We start from the raw sequence: 22,622 nt of genomic DNA, 5'->3' as shown, positions 1-22,622 counted from the left end.
GCTGCCCGAGGAGGGGAGGGCTGGCGGCGCGGGGGCGGCGCTAGGCGGCGGCGAGGGCAGCCGCTGTCGCCATTGCGGCGCGCCGCTGCGCTGCGAGGGCCCCTGACGGAGCTCGGCCGCGGCGCCATGGCGGGCGTGGGGCGGCGGCCGCGGGAGCCTCGGTTGTGAGAGAGAGAGAGCTCCCGTCCCGCCGCCGGCCGGACACAGCCTCCGGCGTCTCCCCGGTGCTGCCGCCCCCTGCGCTCCGCGGAGATGGCGTCGGGGCTGCGCGCCGCCGGCTTCCCCCCCTGGAAGCGGCACATCGCGGCCGAGCTGCGGCGGCGGGACCGGCTGCAGCGCCAGGCCTTCGAGGAGATCATCGCGCAGTGTAAGCGGGCGCCGGGGGGCTGGGGGCCTCCGCTCGTCGCCTTGTCCGAGGAGCGGCGGCGGGGCGCTGCTCGGCTCGGTTTGTGGCGGAATAAGTGATAATAGCCACTTCAAACTTTGGACTTCTTGCGTTTAATCGGATATCGATGCGCTTAAGTAATAGCAGTCTCCCTACAAAGCTCTTGTAGATCCAGTCCCTCACAGCCTCTGAACTCAGGGGGAGTTCTTGGTGCTGTTGTTGAGTGCTGCCTTAGGCTGCTGGCATCAAAGCGGGGTGCTCGTTAGTGTGGTACAGGCTTACGTGATGTTTTGTCACGTCAAAATAATTAAGGATACTAAGTTTTAGCTGGTGAAAAGAACAGGGTGGGAATCTGGTTTTGCTCTTTGGTTATTTTCTTATTGTCGTTTCAGATAACAAACTACTAGAGAAGTCAGACCTTCATGCCGTGCTGGCTGATAAGCTGCAAGCTGAGAAGTATGACATGCAGAGCAGACATGAGATCAGGTATTTAAAACCTCTCCTGTGTCGGTCAGCTGTCTGTCCTGTGAGTTGTAACCCGAATCACTGATTGATGCATTGTACAGACAATTTCTAGGCTATTACAGTAAGTTGGAGTTAAATGAAGTGAAAAACATGTTGAACTTAAAAAAAAAAAATAAACTAAAACTTTAAACGTGATAAAGTTGCAGTACTTTTACATTATGTGGTGGAGAAAGATATGCTCATGTTTTAGACAGGAAGTAATTTATCGTGAATTCCAAGTATGGAAATGGACCAGGTTGAGCTTTTATTTCTCCTCTCTTTGCCTATTGTTAATACCTAATGAATATGACCTGACTCTTGAAACTGTCTAATCTTAAAAGCATTGCAGAGAGAGACTGTTGTCTTTGGTTCAGTCTGGAGGCTGTGTTACTGTGTAGAGTAGGCAGTGGAGAAATGCATGATTGTGAAATGTCAGTCCTAAGCAAGCGTCTTACACTTAAAAAAAAAAAAAAAAAAAGAAAACACAGGATCGGCCTGCTTTTAGCAGGGTTTTATCGGGAAACTTCCTTTCTAATGTGGGAATAACACTAGTGCTGCAGGCAGCAGTCATGCTGCTTATTTTGTTGGCACTTGAATCCACTGCAAACCAGTATGCTAGCAGTGTCTCTGTTGTCTGGAGAGCATGCAGATTCCAGCAGGTAAGGACTACTGGGTTCTTTTCTTGGTGAAGAAAAAAACATTGGTTAGCTCAAAGTTACTTGCTTCAATAAGAATTGCTGCCTCTGAAGTTATTTTTGCTGTATGACGCAATACTGTATGTGTGTCAAATAAATATGCCTGTTGTGTACTACTACCACTGGTAAGGAAAAAAGAACTGATTCTCCAGGAATTGTGGGCAGAACTTCAGTGTGTGGCCAGCAAGCTGGAGTTAATACCTATGGGACCATTCTCAGGAGCTTTCTGATGACTGTAGTTGTCTGGAACCAACTGTGGAATTTCCATTATGGGAATCAGATTCTGATTGAACTCCTATTCCAAAAGATGAGACTGAGAGTAGAAGAGGATGAGAAGAAATGAACAGCATATTCAAACTAAATACTAATCAGAATTCTGATACTGTCCTTGGAATACAACCGTTTGTTCAAACGGAATGAATTTCCTAATACTAAATAGTTGAAGAAAAATGCTTTTAATTACCATAACAGAAAGAAGGGATATCTAGTTCTGGCTGTAGATTTATGCATGGTCAGAACTATGGGACCTGTTGGATATCACTGCAGGAGTTATCCTATTACCTGTTCAGACAAAGACTTTCTAGAAATGCTGTGTCTTCTAGTACAGCATTGGTTCAGGGTTCAGTGAGGTGTTTTTTATTTGTTTTGAGAAGGCCACTAAGTTAATGATACCACTGTGGGATCTTCCAGCTTCTGAATCATCATCTGCTACCCTCTGGGTTGCTGTCACATAGAATGACTGCGGAAACAGATGCTTGCGGTTTGCTTGCAATGATAGGAATAAAATTATTTTATTGAAAAACTGTGATTTCAAATGCAGCCACTCAGAGTCTCTGTGCACGTGTGATACATGTGTGCATGTGCTTTTAAAAAGCTAACTTCTGTCTCTGTTCTCAAAGATGTGAGTGATAACGTTTACAATCATAGCTCTTGGGGGGAGGGAGGAGGGAATTGGCGTGTATTCAAACACAATAATAATAATTTAAAAAGCTTCATACCACAAAGGGCTAGAACACAGTTGGGACAATAGAGAAGTGATTTGCAACACCTCGTACTGTAAACCCCCAAGGGACTGGCTCCCTAGCTGGAGGCTCAGTCCACTATGGCATGCTGTCTCCAGATACTGAGCATCTTCAAGGTCCACCAGCACCCTCTGAAACAAATCTGATTTGGTAAAACACTTCTATTTCTTTCAGCATTTGGAGAGTTTACTTGTAAAAGTTACTTGCCTTGGTACAAATTTAAGCAAAGACTAGCTGTCTTTCATTTGAGTTTCAAGTCTATTTTAGGAATGTACAAAAAAGGTGAATGAAGTCCTCAGCAAATTTAATTTTACGATACCGTATAAAGGCATTTTGGTTAGTGAGAGTTATAATTCTGTGAACTTTAGCTGTGTTTTAGTTTGTTATGGATGAACTGTATCTCAGCAGTGTAGAAAACCCAAGGGAGATAGTATCCTGAAACCAACTGTCAAAGGCATGGAAGCAATCGGATTCTAGTTGACATCTCTTCTTTCTCTCTCTCTAACTGCAGTCCCGGACATGACGGCACATGGAACGATGCTCAGTTGCAGGAACTGGCACAGCTGAAGATAAAGCATCAAGAGGAGCTGACAGAACTACATAAGAAACGTGGCGAGGTTAGAAAGTCCTGTAGGGTTGTGTATGGTTGTCCTGGTTTCAAACGTGGCCCTTTATAAACATGGCCTTAATTGTACCGAGTTGCATTTTTGGATGGGGAAAATGCCGAGACTCCACCAACAGAGTTGGGTGTGTAAAAACCACAGAAGTGGAGAGCATAAATTGAGGACATAGTAACTGGATGCTACTCAGACCTTTATAGGGAGATGGCAGTGACCCAGGCAAAGTCATGCTCCTTTGATCACACCTCACTGGAACTGTAGAGAAGTTCTAGTGTCAGTAATCCTGAGCTTCTCAAAGAGCAGGTAGCTTTCTACAGGAAGCACGCATTGATCAGTCAAAACGCTGAAAATTCCTTTTCCCCCAGCCAGGTATCCTGAGCCATCTACCCAGGCAGGCCATCTTCCCAAAATAGTCTTCCTTCTTCCCAGGCAGCCAAGGCTCTGTGTGCTGTAGGGCTTTCTGCTACTCACTGCCTGCGTAGCTGTGAGCTGGTAGCAGCAGTTCCTTGGTGTTGACCTCTGCCCCTCTGTTTTCCTGTGCTCTGCAGAGACTCCCCTGGCAACTTTATTTGCAGGAAAGCTGTTTATGAAACACGTATTTACCATATGTGTGTTGCACATCTGCAGTGATGACTGTCCATCAGTACTGAAAGACTGATGCTTGTTTGTTGGTACTTACTTGTTGATTTGCTAATTTATCGGTTTCTAGTTACTCTTGATTTTTTTTTCTATTTATTTTTTCTGTAAATACATTGTTTGTGGCTTTATTGAAGAAACTTGGGGGAAGAGAGTGAGATACCAAAGGGCCATAACTTTTTGAAAAATCATTTATAAAGTAGATTGTAATCCCCTGTGTGATAGGGACAATAAACAAATTGGTATAGAAGACTAAGAAAGAAGAAAAGTATGCTTCGTGCATTTAGTGATAGATTGGTCTGTGCTCTCAGTGGGAACTGCTCAGTTATTGTCTAGCTGGCAACACTGCATTTTTGTAATGTAAATTTTCTTCTCTCCATAGTTGGCCCAGTCTGTAATTGATCTGAATAACCAAATGCAGCAGAAGGACAAAGAGATGCAGATGAATGAAGCAAAGTGAGTAGGAACAGTGACTTTCGTGTGGTTGGTTTGAGACCCAAACTTCTCTCTGGGTAATTCACATTAAGATATTTTCTAGAAGTCTTATCTCTGGGCTAAAAACTTCTTTGTTGCGCATTGCGCAAATAGCAGAAAGGTGATGGTATAGGTCCCAGAGGAGATCCTCATTGTTTTGTACATTTTGTTGTCCTTCAGGATTGCGGAGTATTTGCAAAAAATCTCTGAACTGGAAACAGAGTGCCAGGAATTGCGTAGCAAACTACAGGATCTTGAGCGAGCTAATCAGACACTGAAAGATGAATATGATGCTCTCCAGATCACCTTCAATGCCTTGGAGGAGAAACTGAGGAAAACTACTGAGGATAACCAGGAGCTGGTCTCACGTTGGATGGCAGAGAAAGCACAAGAAGCCAATCGCTTGAATGCAGAAAATGAAAAGGATTCAAGGTGAGATTGATCTCTTTTTTGATAAACTACTTCCTAATACTCTTTTGAATAGTTAAGAGTGGATAAAATAAAATCCAGCTTTGATTTCGACACCTACGGATTTATGCACAATGCAGTGAGAGTCCAGAACTTTGTGTTACTTCCTCTGGCCAGTACAGTTAAATGCTTTTTGAAAATATTTGCCTTTCAAATGAATAAAACATGTTCTTTTGTTTCTTGAGCAACAATGGACTATGGACTAAAGATCATAAATCAAGCTGGCTTTTCTTTTTCTTTTTTTTTTTTTTTTGTGGTATTAGGCTTGCACTTTTTGTTTGTCTTGAGTCTTGATAATACTCCTAGTTTTAGCCTTTTTTAGCCTAAGCAATTTTTTGGCATTCTGCTAAAAGGAGGAGTTGCCATGAGACTAAATTGTGTGTAAAAGCAAAGAATTTTTCTTCCACATTACCTCTTGTTCAACAGCTAATGATACTTGGAGACCAAGGGCTCTAAGACAAATATCATACTATATGGTAGTTCTGTATTACTTCAACTAACGTAAGCTTTTTTCTTTAAAGTTCTTGCAATTATTTGGTCTGAGCAAACCTGCAATTATATGGGTCATAAAGGGCTGCTGTGCTGAAGGTATGCTGTAAGTGCACTTTGCCGTACAGTCTAGCTCAACTATTGGTCTTGTCTGTGGCTGTTCACAACAAGAAAACTGCCTCTCTTGCTCTGAGTATCTGGAAAAGCAGGATAAAATTAGGGCAATATTCTGACTTTTTGAAAATCTTAGGAAGCCCATCAGAACTGTGCACAGTAATCTTTGAGATGAGATTAAGGATTTTTTTTTTCAAACAACCATGTTTTTCTCTTCTTAGGAGACGACAAGCCAGGCTGCAGAAGGAGCTAGCAGAAGCTGCCAAAGAACCCCTGCCTGTTGAAACGTAAGCAGTCCTGATTTATGGAGTTCCTCTCCTTCATCACTTCCTGCTTCAGTTTTATGCAGATGCATGATAAATTACATCTTTGTTATTTCTAAATTTGGTGATGTGGAAGAGTGTTTAAACTTCGGTGTGAAGTCAGAAACGTACAGTAACTCTCTCTAGTTGAATTTCTGGAAGAAGGAGCTCCGTTTTGACTAAAAAAGAAATGTCTGGACTCAGAGTCCTCAGAACAGTTCACGCAGTGAATATGTATTCCTATTGTGGTAGGAAAACATTTGTTACGTAGTGCTCTTGGTCTTCCAAATAGTTCTGTAATCATGGAGCAATACATGTTGGAGAGACCTGCATTTCCTGTTGGAACAGGCGCTGTGCGAGTTGAGGTGAAAAGATACTGATCATTTCCATACTGGAATAGGTTTATACTGGGGGGGGGGGGGAAACTAGAAAGATGCAGTGTTATTCTTCCTGGCAATCCAGAAATAAGCATCTCAAGTCTACCATTCTTTGCAGCAGCCAGCTGCATGTGGATTTTCACTGCCATGTTTATTCCTGGATAATCTTTAATCAGCTGACTGAAATGGGAAATTGGTGGTATATGTACTTTGTACCAGGTTGATAAGGTTATAGGGTATTAACCCCCCCCCCCCCCCCCCCCCCCCCGCCACGAGTCAGGACACCTCCCGCTAGACCAGGTTGTACAGAGAGAGGAAATTTGTGTGATTTTTGTGGCCACTTACCCTGTTAAGCTTCTTCCTCTCCTTTATCCAAAGTGAGACTTTCCTATGCTAGGGCTGAGCTGAGAGGTAGCTGTGGCACAATGTCCTGAATATTTTATTTCCTCTTGTGGTGATGATGGTCTCAATGTTTCATAAATTATTTGATTTGAGATGCTAAGAAGCTGGAAAGAAGCCCATTTAAAAAAAATACTTCTATGAATTATTCAAACTCTGCTTCACAGATGTTCTTGATTTCCTTTTGATTTCATAATTTTAGAGGGTTTTTACTGTGTAAGTATGCTGCTTACTGAAAGGGAAAACTGCAGAAGTGCGCTGTGATGTTTAAATTCACTTCAAAAATGTGAAGTTAACACGGGAAGTTCTTTTGCTATATGCCATGTTGATATCTTAAGATTTTGATTTTAAAAAACAAATATCGGCAAAACATGCTGGTGTTCTACAGAAATATCAGCCTGTTACTGTCAGATAGGGTAGGTATTTTCCATCGCCTCCTCATACCTGCTGTCCTCCAAAATCTTAAAAACTGAATCACAGCTATGTTTATTGAATATGAGATTAAAAATGTTCTCATCCTCTTCACCACTTTTGCAGCTGAGATAGTCTTATCTGATGGCAGGCATTAGTTTATTCGTACTTAAATGCCAAATTTAATCTTCCTGATCAGTCAAATGCCATCAGGTTGACACAGTATGTTTTAAAATAGTTTGTCCTGCAAAATCAGCAGTGCTTGAAGGAAAAGCTGTAGCCTGTCAGTGCCCGTGATAATTAATGGGAGAAAAACCTTCTGGCATTCACTGAACAGCTTAGCTGGATTAATTTATGGCACATAAATTGGAACCTCACAGTTCTGTTCAGTTATACGCTGATGTGTAAATAATGTGGTGACCCAAAATGTGCTCATGCTTAGCAGAGCAGTGTTTGAAGTTCAGCAGTACAGAAAGTATTAGGACCTAGTTGCTGTGGATGAAGGGGGAAAGCTTAAGCCCTTTTGCTTACCTAATAAAGCCTGGTTTTGGAACAGGAAAAAAAAAAAAAAAAAAGGAAAATGTAAATAGGGCATTAGTATATTTGGGGCCACAATAACTCTGATCTACCTCTCTGATCTCTCGTCTTCGTCTACCTCCGTGTCACCGCAGCTGAGTGAACCTGGATGTGGGCTGGGGTCAAGCAGTACCAACCATTCAGTTCCTGTACATCAGCAGGCGGCCTCTACAGGAGGCTCCGTGTGGCTGGTTGGAAATGAGGTGTTTTCTCTTACTTCAGCAGGGATGATGATATTGAAGTGCTTGCGGATGAAACCTCTGACACAGCTGAGGAGACATCTCCAGTGCGAGCTGTTAGCCGAGCATCCAGGTTTGTGCACAGAGATTTTTGTACACTGTCAGTGAGGAAGAACAAGAGATTTAGAACAATTAAAGGAACAATGTTGGGAATATTACTTAGTTTTTACTCACCTTTATCTGGAGCACAGTTCAGTATTTCCACCTCCTAGGTACTTCCTGCTTTCCAGTAGGAAACTCGCTCCAGGCTGTGTTTTCCGTTACTGTGCTCTAGATCTGCTGTGTTTTCCCTTTGCTGTTTTAACCAAGCTAAACTAGCATCTGAAAATCTGTAATGGTAATAACAAAGGTTTAAAACTAAAATGGGCAATGAAATGGATACTGCAGTGCCTATTCTATTATATCTGTTCCTGTGCAAGGTATCAACGTGGCTTTGCAAATAGCTGGGCTTTGGGATTCTATTGAAATACCGAAACTATCTTCACCTAGATTAAATTCATTCTTTCCTAAAATCACAAGTGGAAAGTAAGAGGGAATTAGAAGAGCCTGGATTAATTTGATTGAAACTTAATACTTGGCAAATTGTTATATCTAAAATCGGTAATTCACGGAGTGGATGCTGAGGGCAGTTGAGGAAACTCCACTCACAGTCGTAGTTTGGTGACTTGTATACTGATGCCTGCCTTTGGTGTTTTCTGACTTGGGATTGGGTCTGTGGGGGAGGGAGTCTTTCCAGAGACTTGGTGCTATGAACTGTGTTTGTCTTGATCTTTATTTGGAGAAGCTATTCACAAGGTTTAAACCTGTCCTCCCCTCCTTCAGTAAGCGACTCTCCCAGCCAGCTGGAGGCCTTCTGGACTCTATCACTAATATCTTTGGGTAGGTTAGAACACTTTCACCTCCTTGTTTTATGTATTGGTTTCAATGTACACCAAAATCTTGGTGATGCAGGGAATACAAACGATTTCAGCCTTTCTTCTAGCTTCTGCCTTTCTTTTTTTTCTTTTTTGTTCTCCTCAACTTCCTGTTTCTTCCATCTTGCCGTGTGCTGACCTCTGACCTTTCCCTCCAGTCTGTCTGAGTCTCCCCTTTTGGGACATCAATCTTCTGATGCTGCCAGGTGAAAAACATTATCCGCTCTTAGTCTAGCATGTAAATGTATTCTGTTGAATTGACATGGAACCAACCCGTTATCCTGATTATTTTTCAGATATAGATATCCCTGGCTAGAAATTGTCTGCAGTTAGAGACGCAATGAGCCCCTCTTTGTGGAGAGAATATGTGGGATTTGCTCTTAATTGCCACTGCACTTAGCTCCTCTAATAGGATTATTTTAAAAATGAGTCTTTGGGATCTGTGCTTAGTGTCTAGAGTGGAGCCAGACCTTCGAAGTCAAGCTCTCCATTAGGTGGATGGTCTTTGCTTAAGTGGTGCAGCCTGAGCTTTTGACTGGAGCATTTTGCTGCCTGGAATGTAGTGCTGCAGTCATGTTCAGTCTCCCTAGACACAGTTTCAGAGCTGCAGTCTCTCCAGCTAAACTCAGCTGCAATCACTCCCATGTTTCTTTCCTATTAGAAAAAGATGTCTGCTTCAAGATGAGGTCAGCAATCAGTTCTGGTAACTTCTCTGGCATACTGTGAAATATCTAAAGCCGCAAGTGGATGTAGTGCTGTATGATAAATCTTTTTTGAAAGACTGGATAAAAGAAAGTAAAAACTCCACCCCCCTTTTTTATCACTGTACAGTGTAGCTAAGTGACAGGTACAGATCTGGATGAACTCAGGAGAAGCCATGTTAATTAAGTTTGTTTGTAAAATATTTCTTTGTTTCATCTCAGGAGACGTTCCTTGTCCTCGTTCCCTGCTCCCCAGGATAGTGCAGAGCCACATCCGGGTGCCAGTAAAGAAGTGAGAGTGCCCACTACTGCAATATGTGTCTTTGTAAGTACAGAAGGAATTCCCATTGCTACCATCCCTCTTACTGTCTTTGGAGAAAGTGAATCCTATTTGCCTCCTGGATGTTGATCTCCTGAAACCGATTCCAGTGACATTGCCAAACAAGAAGGAATTCTTGATTTTTGTAGCATAGTTCGGCCTATTGAATTTTTAGCCCAAAAGCTTCTCAGAACCCTTGCATTCCCAGGCGTGGCTCTGTTCCACGTGTCCCTGATGTCTGTTTTGCTGAGGTCGATGATGACTAGTAAAAGGTCTGATGGCACAGGGGAGTTACACCCCATTACCGTCTTGGCTCCCAGCAGTCCTTGTTCTGTCATGCCATAGTCGAGCTATGACTGAGGAAGAGGAGTGCTGACAGTTTGGGATTAATTCAGTTCCAGTTCTCCACAGTGAAGGGGTTGTGGCACTGAATGTCATCCAACAGACGTGGTTAAGAGGAGCTCGTGGTAGTGGGGTGTCTTCATTGGTTGTGTGTGATCTAAAGTTTTCAAGCTGAGACCTCCTTTATGCATTGCTGTGGCCTCACAAGGCCAAACTTAAATTTCTGTGATGGGTGTTGTCTTTGGAATGAAATGAAAGATATTGTGGTGAATTGTCTTGTAAAATAAAAAATTGTTTGGACATTCCTCTTGAGTTTCCGCAGGCAGTCCATCAGAAGCTTTTTCCTATGCTACCACAGATATGAAAGAACTTGATTTTTATTTTCATTCAGAAAAACAGAGCGGCCACGTAGGTAGAGCTCACAGCAGCATGGAGGCTTGTGTGCTCCTGGCCTGCTCTGTTACCTTCTCTAGTGGAAGTTGTGCAGTGGAGGGAGCAGTAGCTGTGTTACCTGATGGTGAGGATAGGACCATAACCTAAGTGACAGCGTGGAGCTGGCTTGAGTAGGGAGCTTCACAGGAGGTGTTCCTGGCTATGGTATGTGATAAAGCCGCTCTCCTCCTCTGGCTATGTACAGCAAGCGGAGCTGATTAATAAATGGAAATACTAAGTAATTTTGTCATATGTATGAGGTGTTCAAGAACCATGTGAGAGGCTGTTTGTACTTTTCTCTGGATCGTCTGTAACATCATCTGAACTTCTAGAGCAGCGCAGTGTGGGGGGGGGGCAAACCACAGTAAACTCTACTGACCCTTAATCTCGGCAAGGTGGCAAATGCTGCCCTGTACTAATTCCCCATCGTTGCAGCAGGAGTAGAAGCTGCCACAGTGGTAAGGCTGTCAGACTGGCAGGATGGAGGTGATGCTTGGCTAGCAGTGCGATATTGAAAGGGAAAACTGCCTCCTCATTTCATGGCAACCCATGTGTTCTTTCTGGAGATGATCTGTGTTACACTTTAGAACCTGGTTTTGGAGCCCAGGTGGAACGTGAGGACATCTAGGTCCAGTAGAGCATTCCGAAAATGAACGGAAGGAGTCTGTCACATGTTTGGCAGGTGCTGAGAGTCTTGGATTCCAGGGAGTGTGGAGGGCTCGTATTTGGAGAGAGAAGCAGAAAAGGCTTGGAAGGGAGGAGAAGGTTGTCTCTTCATCCAGCACTGTGGGATGTCATTTCTGAGCAAGAATTTTGACTAATTTTGTCCAGAATGGCTCTCCTGCACTTCTAGAAAGACCAGGATTATTGAACTGTGATGACCACTAAATATGAGCTGACAGAACAAGTTGAAGCAACAAGTTCCAGAAGAAAAAAAGTTTCCAGAAAACTGATTTCACAAGAACGTTTACTGACAATTCTTTAAAAAATAAAAAATAGAAGTACAGCAAATGAGCGAAGAATGTGGTATTAATATTGTGAGGAAAAAAATGGGTAAGTAAGGCTGTAAAATTGTCAGGGGTAAAAAAAAGGGTTTTGATACTAAAATTAGCATTTTTTTGAAGGTCAAGAATCTTTATTAAGTGGCCAACCCAAGCTTCAAAACATCAAGCTGTGCAAAAGCTTTAAAAAGTGCTTTTAACACTGTGCCTGTTAATAGGAGCCACGGCTTAAACCCAAGTTCCCTGTGAGAGAAGTGTTGTTCCAAGTCACAACCATGCTGGTATTATTTAATTGCAGTACAAAGCTACAGCATCTCCAATACAGTGCATGAATGCACTTAATTTGTTATCGTGTCTTCAAGCAGACTTTCCAAACTCAAGCCTGACTTGAGTGTCCTGTGGTTGCATAAACTGGCTGGATTGTATTCCATTGCTGGCTCTAGGTGAAGAAATAAAAAGTTAAATTCCTTCTATGGCATATCACCAGTTAATGTTTTCTCTCCCTTCCTTATTTTTTTCCTTTACAAATGAAAATCAAAGCTGTAACTTATAAAGACTGCAATTACAAAGCATTGTAAGGTTTCTGGTAGTTTACTGTCACTATTAAGCCTTTGCTAGTATTTTCCTTCACAGGCTCTTGATTCCTTTAGATAAGAATCAGCCTTTTTGCTCTGTTTATACGCCATCAACCACAGTTTCAGCCCGTGGCTTTATTTCCAATGTGCTGCTGGAAGATTTACCACTGTAGTTCTGTATAGCCTTTAAGTTCTGTAGCTTTCTCATCCGTGGGCTTTGGGTCTATGCTAACTCCAGTTTGGGTGGTTGTTCTGTTCCTCCCACTCCTCAGGATGCACACGACGGGGAGGTGAATGCAGTGCAGTTCAGCCCTGGCTCCCGTTTACTAGCAACAGGAGGCATGGACCGAAGGGTTAAGCTTTGGGAAGTCTTGGGAGGTAAACGTTTTCACTTTGGGGTATTGTGGGGGTATTAAATAAACTCATTTTATAGTTCACTTTGTGTCAGCTGCTGTTCTAATCCACTGCTTAAGTTTTGTTCATCTTTCTCTGTGCAGATAGATGTGAGCCCAAAGGTTCCCTCTCTGGTAGTAATGCTGGGATTACAAGCATAGAATTTGATAGTGCTGTGAGTATCTGCAATATCCACTGTTTGTAATTGGGTATGAGTTAAGAACTTTATGTTGTGTTCTGCTACCAGCATTCTGATGCTTTGAGGAGTTAATTAAGATACGAGTTAAGACTTACAAGAGTTAACTGCAAATATTCCAAAATTGTACAAGAGATGAGCTGCAGTCTCAGTCTGTGTCGTTCTGAACTTGGCAGCTCAGATGCAGCTCAGACATCAGCTTTTATGGGCTACTTTGATAAAATGCATTAGGCTTTGTGTAACATCTGAAATCAGTCTTCTTCCCACTAAAGGTGACATAACAGCACTGAGGCTTTACTTCTGTGAAGCTTTTATTTTAACGGGTGCTTTGCTGAGGTCTGTGATGAATAGCAGAAAGTCTCATTGTCTTGAGCCTTGCATTTCCATTACCTTTTGTCGCAGCAGTTTGTCACCAGTCATGCCACAATACTGGTGTGACTGGCAGTGTTTGCTGACAGCTCATGGTATGCTTAGTTCTTGTTAACCTAAAGTATTGGAGATAGGATTGTGATCAGCATCCACCAGACCTACTTGAAGGAATTTGGGGTCTTGGATTGTTAACTCTGGACATAGGATCCATCTTTTCTGCCAGGGCTGCTCTGTAACACAATGCATAGAGAGTAGACCAAAGCTGAAGTAATTTCATCAGTTTGGTGATTCTCTGTGCTGAACTTTACTGACACACATCTGTAGCATCTCTCCTTTGGGTGTTAACTAGCTCTTTAGAGGTTTGCTGGGGTGGTTAACCTGCACGATAAATTACTTCTGATTTTTATTTTTTTTAAGATGAACACAGTTGAGGTGGGAGCTGTCTGAGGTGAGATGCTGATGGGCTTTAAGGACTTTTTTTTTTTTTTTTGCCTCACAGAAGTCTGAGTTTCTCAGGAGTAGAAGTGTGAATCTCGCAGTGAGCACTTTTCATCTGGGATGACTTGGAAGAGCCCTAAGCCTAAAGCCACACACAAATCTACCTGTCTGTCCTTGAATGGATGTAGTTCTTGGAATCTTAATATGTTAGAGTTGTAATGAAAATGGCAAGAATTGGGCCAGCTCTCCTCTGAGGAACACTGATATTGGGAAGGTTCTTCCCTGTACAACATGACAGCAAAATAATAGATAAGGGTGAACTAGAATTCAGTTCCTCACTGCAGCAGCTGGGGGCAGAAGAAGGAGAAAGTACTTTCTGGTCTGGTTACTGTTAACTCCTTTCATCTGTAGTCATGATTCCACAATTCACTGTCACTTTTTGGTGAGAAGTAAAAGCTACGGCCTTCTAGAAAGTTGTCACACTAGTTTTCCTTGCTGGTGTGTGCTTCCTAGCTTTTTGTTCTTTTTTTTTTTTTTTTTTTCCCCTGTGGCAATATAGCACCTAATATGGCTCTAATGACTTACTGGAAATACTTAATACTTTTCATTTCCATATTGACTAGCAGTAGTAGTTTTAAATTAATCTTGTGTTCGCAGGGTTCTTACCTCCTGGCAGCTTCAAATGACTTTGCCAGCAGAATCTGGACGGTTGATGACAATCGATTACGGGTGAGTCCCTTGAAGTCAAAGAGCTCGGGCTGTTTTTGTCCTGTATTTCTAGTTTTGTGTCTAATGGAGCCAGTATAGTTTTGAAAGCTGGTCACTTAGACACTTTCAACAATTCCTTTTGTTAAACAGATCTTTATTTCTCTTTAACTAAGAAGTCTTTGCAGCAAGACCTAACATAAATTATTGGTCTCTGTGTAGCCACACATTTACTTAATATGAAACTTTACATCCCTCTCTGTGGAAACGTAAATGCTTCTTTTTGCTCTTGAAGAGCTACTTAAATATTTTAGCTTTAGTCTAAGGAGAGAACTACTGAGGAAGGGTTTGCAGCAAAGGGGTTTGTTTTTGTGGAAGTCAATGCAGTATTCTTAAGTCCTTGGCCTACCTGTTAAAGGCAGCGAGCCTAAAGGTGCTTGAGTTTATTCTCAATATCTTTTTTGAAAGATTCCTCCTTCGTACTCATGTTGTTATCTGACAGTTTAGCTCATGTTTAAAGAAGGGTTTACTTGTGACTGACCATTTAAAAAAAAAAAAAAAAAAAGTCTCTTTTCAGCTTTCTGTAAGGCTTTGTTTATTACCATTCCTATGTACACTTTTCCTCAACTTTTTATTTTAGGAAGATGCTACTTTGATTTGAATCCTCTGGTACGTCACATGTGAATTATAACCTACAGCTGCATTGTAATCCACTGGGTAGTTCCCAGTCTGAGGAAGTCAGGCCTTGTTTATGAAAGTAAAGAATGCATCAGGTTCTTTTGCAGCTTTTATTTGACTGCAAATTCTACTATTGGTTGCAAATTATTGTGAGTTGAAGTTTAGCAGGCTAGCAATTACTGCAGAGAAGTTAGTTATCCCCACAAGCATCTATCTAGCTTCACAATATGGTCCCATAGTTTTTCTGGTAGTCTCGGTGACTCGTGCTTTCACTGCTCATTTGCTAGTGCTGAGAGAAAATACTGCATTGTTTCAAGTGTGTGGTATGGATTTGTCATGCCTTGCACGTGAGCAGGAGGCAGTGAAGCTGAAATCATGGTAAACATTGCCACAAATTCAGTATTTAAATGCTAATAAGTATATGTAATGACTGCATCAACAGCAGAAAAGAGATGTGGGTCTTCCTTTCTGGAATGTGTCCTTTCTTGAGAACCGTGGTCTTTACGGGATGATGCATTGCTTCAGAGTTTATTGTGGATTTAATTGTTTTTTTGTGTGTTTTTTATCAAGCTTTGCTCACATTCCTTTCTCTTCTCAGGGTTGTTCTTCTGTATTTCCCATCCCGGATTGCTTTGTGTAATTTGATAGTCCTTTGAGTAAAAAAAAAAAAAAAAAAAAAACAAAACTTGATTATATACCAGAGATTTCTCTTGTGGTGGTTTTGTTTTGTTTTTCCCAAAGTTTTTAACTTCAGTCACTCATTGTTTGTTTTGCGATTTGGCGTGTAAATATTCAGCAGTTTGAAGTGAATGCAGTTCATGTTCCTCTTAGCCCCAGAGAGCCTTCCCCTGCACTGGATGAAAACAAAGGCAGTTACAGAAACTGCTGTAGGGAGTTTTTTCTAAAATCTTTGGTTGTCTCAGCTTCCAGGTTCGAGCATGTTACAGCAGTTGAGACTAGATATCCTGCCATATCCTTGAGAGAATCTCATTATAAGAACCTGAAAACACCATGTCCCTTTTCAGTAGTGCCCTCTCCTCATTTCTCCTGCAAGGCTGTGTTGCAGTTGCCATCTACCCGTGAAATTAGGGTGTAATGGGGTGTTGTGAAGGAGAACTCACAGGTTCCCTGGATAGCTAAAGAAATTGCAGCCATGGGTGGCCTGTGTCTCAAAACTTCAGGCTGAGCTCTGCAGTACTCAACATTCCTACTCAGTGTTGATCACTGTTTATATATAGATATTTTTTTTCGTGCAATGCAGTAGACATGCAAATCATGACTTAAAGTTGTGATGTTGTTGTATAGAATCGGTAAGCTATGAGAAAACGAGCAACTGTGCGCTTTTACTGTGTAAATCTCTTCTCCTCAGCACACTCTGACAGGTCACAGCGGTAAAGTTCTGTCAGCCAAGTTCTTGCTGGACAATGCACGCATTGTTTCAGGAAGTCATGACCGGACCCTCAAGCTCTGGGACCTCCGCAGCAAAGTTTGTAAGGATGCCTAACTTTTCAACCACATTCTCTGTTTCTAGTGGATGCAAGTGGAAGTCTGCCATAAACTAGATAATTTCATCTTCTTCTTAGTCTAAAAAAGCAAAAGCCAGCAGCCATGCTATATTCTGTTGTTATTCCAGTAATCAGATTCTTTCTGCTTGTTACCTAAAATAAGAATAAGAAATCATGTATGCAGGAAGCACTGTTAATGCTATTACAATAAGAGCAGCTGTGTTCTGTGAGCTTTCTTTGTTTGTCAATCTGTGGAGTGGGTATTTTAGTCTTCCACTAAAAGCTTGGAGCCAACTCAGTTGTTTATTTTTTTAACCCTGAGGTGTATGGAATTATCTCTTGGAAATGTGCCAGAATGTATCAAACGAAGGAGAGGCTCAGATTCAGATTTTTTTGTGTGAGAAACAACTTATCTTCATGAGAAACACCTTATTTCCTAATCTGCTCTTCTCCTGATGGCTCCTAAACTTACTTGAATGAGAGAAGAATCAGGATTCAAGGCTATCCTAATCCATACCCCAAACATAGGTCATGTTGACAGTTTCACATTCTTTAGCAGTAGCAATTATAGCTAGCTAAATAGGAAGTGGAAGTAAAGCAGCTGTCTTGGGAGCATTTAAAGGGATTTTAGATACAGCAAAGGAGATTGAAAAGGGCAAAGAGGTTGCTGAAGACTTAAGTCAGGATTATTCTAAGATAGTTTGACTGCTCTGTGGGCACTGCTCTGTGTAGCTGCTATGTTATGTGTGTGTATTGTGATTATTTTCTGACTGTTTTCATCAGATCTGATTTATCCTTTTCAGGTATAAAAACAGTGTTTGCAGGATCTAGCTGCAATGACATCGTATGTACCGAACAGTGTGTAATGAGTGGACATTTCGATAAGAAAATTCGTTTCTGGGACATCAGGTAAAACCTGAGAGTGCGTACACTGCAGCAATAGCTCTAGAATTGTCCAGGTGTGAACTGCTAGGCCGCTCTTCTTTCTCAGTATGGAAGCTGGGGAGACTGTTCTAAGTTTTAGAAAGCTAGTGAAAAAAACATTCGTTACTGCTCTTATTACTGTGTGTTGTTTTTTTTTCGTGTGGGGTTGGGATTTTTTAGAATGCTTTTTTTTTTTTTTTCCTGAAAAGGCCGTCTGCTTCATTGCAGATATTGTGCATCGGTCAATACTTGGCTCTAGATGTTACTTAGTTTTTCAGAGGGTGGAGTTGAGAGGGAAATAGGGTCTGGCTGTTGGCTGGTATTGTTGCCCAGAAAGTGGGATCTTGTTGGGGAAAAACTCAAAATGTGAGAATAAACCAGTAATTCCTTCTCTTCCTCTTTCACATTAAGATAAGTCAAGGTTTTGATGCAATATTTTGGCTTCTGGACTCTGGTTTACTGTTTTCTTTTTTCTTCCCATCTTGTCTTAGGACCGAAAGCATAGTAAAAGAACTGGAGCTGCTTGGGAGGATCACAGCTCTGGACCTGAACTCCGAGCGAACAGAGCTGCTGACCTGTTCCCGTGATGATCTACTAAAGATCATTGATCTGCGGGTTGGTGCTGTCAAGCAAACATTCAGGTGAGTGTGCTCCCCTCAAGAACACTTGGAATTTTAAACCTCTGGGTTGCTGATTGCTCTCAATGTTGGATTTTTTCAACATTTCCATGGACTGCTTTGTCCCCTATCTTTTTTTTAATCCCACATTGGTAGCAAGGTTCTCTGCAGTTTAACAGCAAAGCTCTGTTATGGTGTTTCTTTTCATTTGTCCCTATAAAGTTGGTAGATGGGAAAGATAAAGGAAAGAACTACTTCAGATATGATTTGTGTGTGTGTATGAGAAACAGGAATTGTGATAAAGGGGTACTGGAGGCTATTCTGAACCATCTTCCTATAAATGATGTTACAGTTATCTGATTCTAATTTTTCAGCGCCCAAGGGTTCAAATGCGGCTCTGACTGGACGAGAGTTGTGTTCAGGTAAGGTCAGATATACGGAAGATATCCCCTGATTAAATCTGATCCCCAGCAAGTGATTCATCATGCTTGGCTGTACTGTCTCCATTTACAGCTAGAAAAACTTTGGACAGAACTTGTGATTTGCTCAAGCTACCTCTTATTCAAGGCAGTGTATCTGTACGTGTTGATCAACTTTCTTGGAGGCTTTCAGATTTATAGGTGCTTTTGCTCTTAGCAGGTGTTGACACAACTTTTTAAAGAATATGTGATACCAAGTTACTTGCTTAGGTAGTTGAATGTGAAATGATGATTTGTGCTTATAAGTTGCTGACTTGAAGAAAATGTTCTGTGTCTTCTACTCTGACCTGACAGCCCTGATGGTAACTACGTGGCTGCTGGTTCAGCTGATGGGGCCCTCTACATTTGGAACGTGCTCACTGGGAAATTGGAGAGGACTCTTGCAAAGCATCACAGGTGAGGGGAAGCTGGCCATTTAATCTGAAGCAGGGACCTAGGTTGTGAACCTTGATGAGTGATGAAAGAGGTGTAGTCACACAGCTTTACTGGTCATGTTGGTGTGCAAGCATTTTAATTCAGTTTCTTTGTGAATTCATGTCAGTATTCTCTAGATTGACCAAAGGTTAGGTTTGTTATTGTTTAACTTCTTAAATTGGCATATGATTCTAATAAAGTACATTTAACGTATTCTGAGAAAAAAAAAACAAAACAGTATCCCTGTTAGGCTATTAAAGAGAATAAACGTGCTTGTTCTTCTGTAGTCAGGGTACTAGAATATTTCATTCCCTTGTTAAGTGCTGTTGTGGAATTAGCTTTTGGTTTGTTTGTTTTAAACTTATACCTGGCTTCCCTTTCAGTTCTTCTATCAATGCAGTCGCGTGGTCGCCAGCAGGTGCCCATGTGGTCAGTGTGGACAAAGGAAACAAGGCTGTCCTGTGGGCTGAATTTTGACTGGACGGAGGGTGGAGGGCAGAGCGTCCAGCGCCTCTGGGTATGGCGCTGCTGGTCCGTGGCCAAGCAGAATGGAGACCCGAGCCCAGATCCATCCGGAGCGGGGATATTGACAAGTGCATGGGCTTCACTTTCCAGAGGAAAGTTCCAAAGCAGTGGAGAAGGAGCCTGAGTCAGAGACTTCTTCTGGCTGTAACCACGCTGTGGCACTCGGACTCAGCAAGGGATTAGCTGTTCTGGATGGAGAATGCTACTTAGTCATGCCTTTACGTGCAGTAGCTATGCACCAAGTGGAGCTGACGATCCTAGTGGGGTTCCTCACCAGACAGCTGTGCCAAATACTCTATCACACAAATGTACCTACAGCACTTCTGAGTTGGAAATGTTGGAAAGAAGTTACTCTGTATGCTGGCTTAATACATGTCCTGTCTCCTGTGTTCCATTCTTGTGGCCTAGTTTAGGTGTGGGGTGAGAAGATCCTGAAATGTGGATGGGTCCTAGGCAGGCTGAAGTGTTGGAAAAGCTTTTGTAGAGTCTCCAGTAGCTCTGGCAGCTCTGCCTTGGAGTTATCAGCTCAATTCAGAGCTGCTCTGATTCTGACACAGGTTCTCCAGTGCTGTCATGCAAACTCCTATCAGTTTTATCTGATTTTAAGGAAACTGTCTGTTCTTCAGGACTTATGCACCCTTTTGTTAAAATGCTCCTCAACAGCTGGGGTACCACAAAATAGGAGATTTTAAATCCTTTTACTCCACAGGCAGTTGGGTAAGTGGGTGTGACGAGAGAAGTTGAACTTCTGCCGTGCTGCTGTGCGAAGGAATGTAGTCATACTGTGACTTCAGTACCAGAACATAGATGTTTGGTCCCTCCTTCTGTTCATCCGTCCTGTCCTGGAGGCTGTCAGTAGAACACAGGGGAGCAGCGGGTTTAAATCTCAAATCCATTGTTTTGGTGCTGGCAATTCCAGGCCTCTTTTCCCCTTCTTGAGCACATGTGCAATATTCCCGTCTGCACTGGAGTCCTCTCTCCGCTATGGAGCAGCATCCTGGCGTTGTCCCTGTTAAAGCATCCAAAACCACAATGTGGCTGGGTGCGAGCTACCTGGTGACTTTATCCAGCCAAATCTATCCACATCGTTTGGGCCTCAAGACAAGCCACCAGCGTTTTATTGCCTTTTTATTTGCACTTTATTTTCTTCTCTCCTGGTTGTGTTTTACTGAGGAAGCGTGTTCTGTGGAGGGGCTGGGTGAGTGGGCAGCTGCTGTAACAGGCATCTCACTAACCTAGCCTTTTGCTTAGGCACCTTCTGTCGAGGGGAATTGGAGTACACAGGGCAAACTTTTTATTTATTCAGCTGCCCATAAGAACTTGATTGTAAATAAACCTGTGTTCTGCTTTTAAAAACCCCACAATGCTCTGATTCATTTTTGTGTGTGTGTTTGTGTGTGAGATGTTCTGAATGAGCAAAGGGTGGGAACAGAAATGTCTCTGTGCTGCTTTCCTGATGAATCGTAGGCTTGGGTTCAGCCGCATTGTGGGATTTGGTGTAAAGGGGGAAAGAGGATAATGCTCTTAGCTTCAAGCTGGACATCCAGCAGATACAACCTTGTTTTGCCCTGTCTCAGGAATGTTGTCTTGAGACTGAAGGAAGTCTCGTCATGTTAAACAAGTGCCGCTGTCCTTGAAAGGTTGGGGTATTGTTGGGTGTTTTGGATGTGTTGCTGAATTGCAGAAATTACTTCTATTCTCAGAAGTGTCTGAAATACAAGGCTTTTTATCCTGTGGTGCTTTGACTGCTACCTTCTTAAATTTTTAATCCTGTGATAGGAGTCGCATGCTTTGGAGAACACAAAACCCCTTGTTGAATAATGCTCTGGTTCCTAATTCAGAGCAGTGAGGGAAAGCCTTCAACTGCTTTCGTTAACATACGAACATCCAGATACACCCATGAGCTCTTGCTGACTGCACTCCTTTTGATAAGAAAAAGAAGCCTTCTGGCCAGCTCTTGGAAGTGAGAACTACAACAAAAAGAGACAAAACGCTGCATTTCTGCAGACAGTGCTTTTCCCTTCCGGCCATTGCTGTGGCAGAAAGCCCTTCTCAAAAGGCACCTACCAAGAGGCCAGGTGACCCTGGGTTACTGCAGGAAAGCAGATCACTAAATGACAAGTCAGCATGATGAAAGATTATTGGGAGATTAAGCTAATTAATAAAATCTCAGTAGGCTCTGCTGAGAAGGATCAGAATAGGTTTAGGACATCTATCATTCAGGCTGCTACACTTGTATTTTTCTACAACATGGACATATGTTCTTAAACAAAGGGCTTCATTTTGCCTGTTGATGCTGTTATGAAATAGGTTAATATTCAACACTCTCAAGGATAATGGCTAGCTAGCTAAAACCTTAAGCAGTGTAAGTGGAAATTCCTTGGGACCATGGTTTCTAGGAAATTCCAGTGACCAATTTCAGCTTTTTTATTTTGCTATAGTTTTTAGTTTTATTGCTCACTCTTCTGGTTCAACCTGCAGATGGAAGAAGAGAAAATGAAGGTACCTGCTGCGCAGAGGCTGTCACGTACTGCTTCTCTGCTAAAGGTGGAGCTGCACTTCAAGTGGTTGTGGGTAGGGGGAGATACCTTTCTTCAGACACACAAAGCATTTGTGTTATGGGGCAGCTAGTTCCAAGCTGTCTTGGAGACATCTGCCACATGTGCCCGCATCTCCCAGGCCCTCAGAAGAGTAGTAACAGGAATGCCCTCCTGGGGGGCTGATCATCTTGCAGTGCCAGCAGCACAGACTCTTAACTAACTCACCTTTTTGCATTGGTACTGAGTGATTGAATAAAATGGGTTAATTTTGTGGGGTAATTTGTGAGGCCTCTTCTCTACCACCTACAAACAGGATCTAGTTTTCCATCAAGAACTCACGTGAATTTCCATGTTTTAGGGCAGGTTGTTTTTTGTTTGCCAGAGCGGTCAGTAAGCTCCCCAGATAATCCACCTCTAGATAATAAAATGTGGTAACAATTTTTGAAAACACTGACAGAGCTGAGGAATGCTTGTTCTGCATTCATTTTTTTATTTAATTTGTGTATAGGGGCCTCCAGATTCAGGCAAATGTTGGTGATCATTTGCACGAAGCAAGCTTGATCTGTGACCACAGGATTGTGGGCAGTGGAGGGTGCTATTCGGGCTGGCAAATGGCGAGAGCATGACATGATGTTTGTAATCAAATTAAGAGATGCAGCCCAGAGAAAAGCTACAGCTGTTCATGGAGCTTGCAAAACAAAAACTGCATGCTGTGTAGAATATCAAGACCAAGATCACTTTGGGGCGGGGGGATAGGGGGAGCATTCTTGGGACATTCATGAACAGTAAAGCTAAATTGATCAAAATTAAAGTTTGTGTGTCTTGCATCCTCGGTGCTGAGCTT

At 42.4% G+C, this 22,622-nt stretch overlaps 1 protein-coding gene across 6 annotated transcripts; it reads left to right on the top strand.

Moving 5' to 3' along the window:
• Positions 1-20,594, top strand: ATG16L1 (autophagy related 16 like 1). Of its 6 annotated transcripts, none has more exons than XM_082767381.1 (19): positions 1-367; positions 778-871; positions 3,118-3,223; positions 4,245-4,318; positions 4,517-4,768; positions 5,629-5,694; positions 7,698-7,784; positions 8,534-8,590; positions 8,784-8,831; positions 9,549-9,651; positions 12,268-12,373; positions 12,493-12,563; positions 14,049-14,120; positions 16,144-16,264; positions 17,083-17,188; positions 17,695-17,844; positions 18,195-18,242; positions 18,594-18,695; positions 19,097-20,594. In XM_082767381.1, exons 1-19 carry the CDS (start codon positions 253-255, stop codon positions 19,188-19,190), a joined length of 1,872 nt encoding a protein of 623 aa, XP_082623507.1. In that variant the 5' UTR covers positions 1-252; the 3' UTR covers positions 19,191-20,594. The 6 variants fall into 6 exon arrangements, with proteins under 6 accessions (XP_082623507.1, XP_082623506.1, XP_082623511.1 ...); XM_082767380.1 differs by having other exon boundaries at positions 3-367; positions 7,695-7,784; XM_082767383.1 differs by lacking the exon at positions 8,784-8,831 and having other exon boundaries at positions 5-367.
• Positions 20,595-22,622: the final 2,028 nt, after the last annotated feature.

This window comes from Aythya marila (genome assembly GCF_965140915.1).
Source record: "Aythya marila genome assembly, chromosome: 9".
Classification (NCBI taxonomy): Eukaryota; Metazoa; Chordata; class Aves; order Anseriformes; family Anatidae; genus Aythya; species Aythya marila.
The sequence above is the reverse complement of the archived record's forward strand: the minus strand, read 5'-3'. Positions and strand labels throughout refer to the sequence as shown.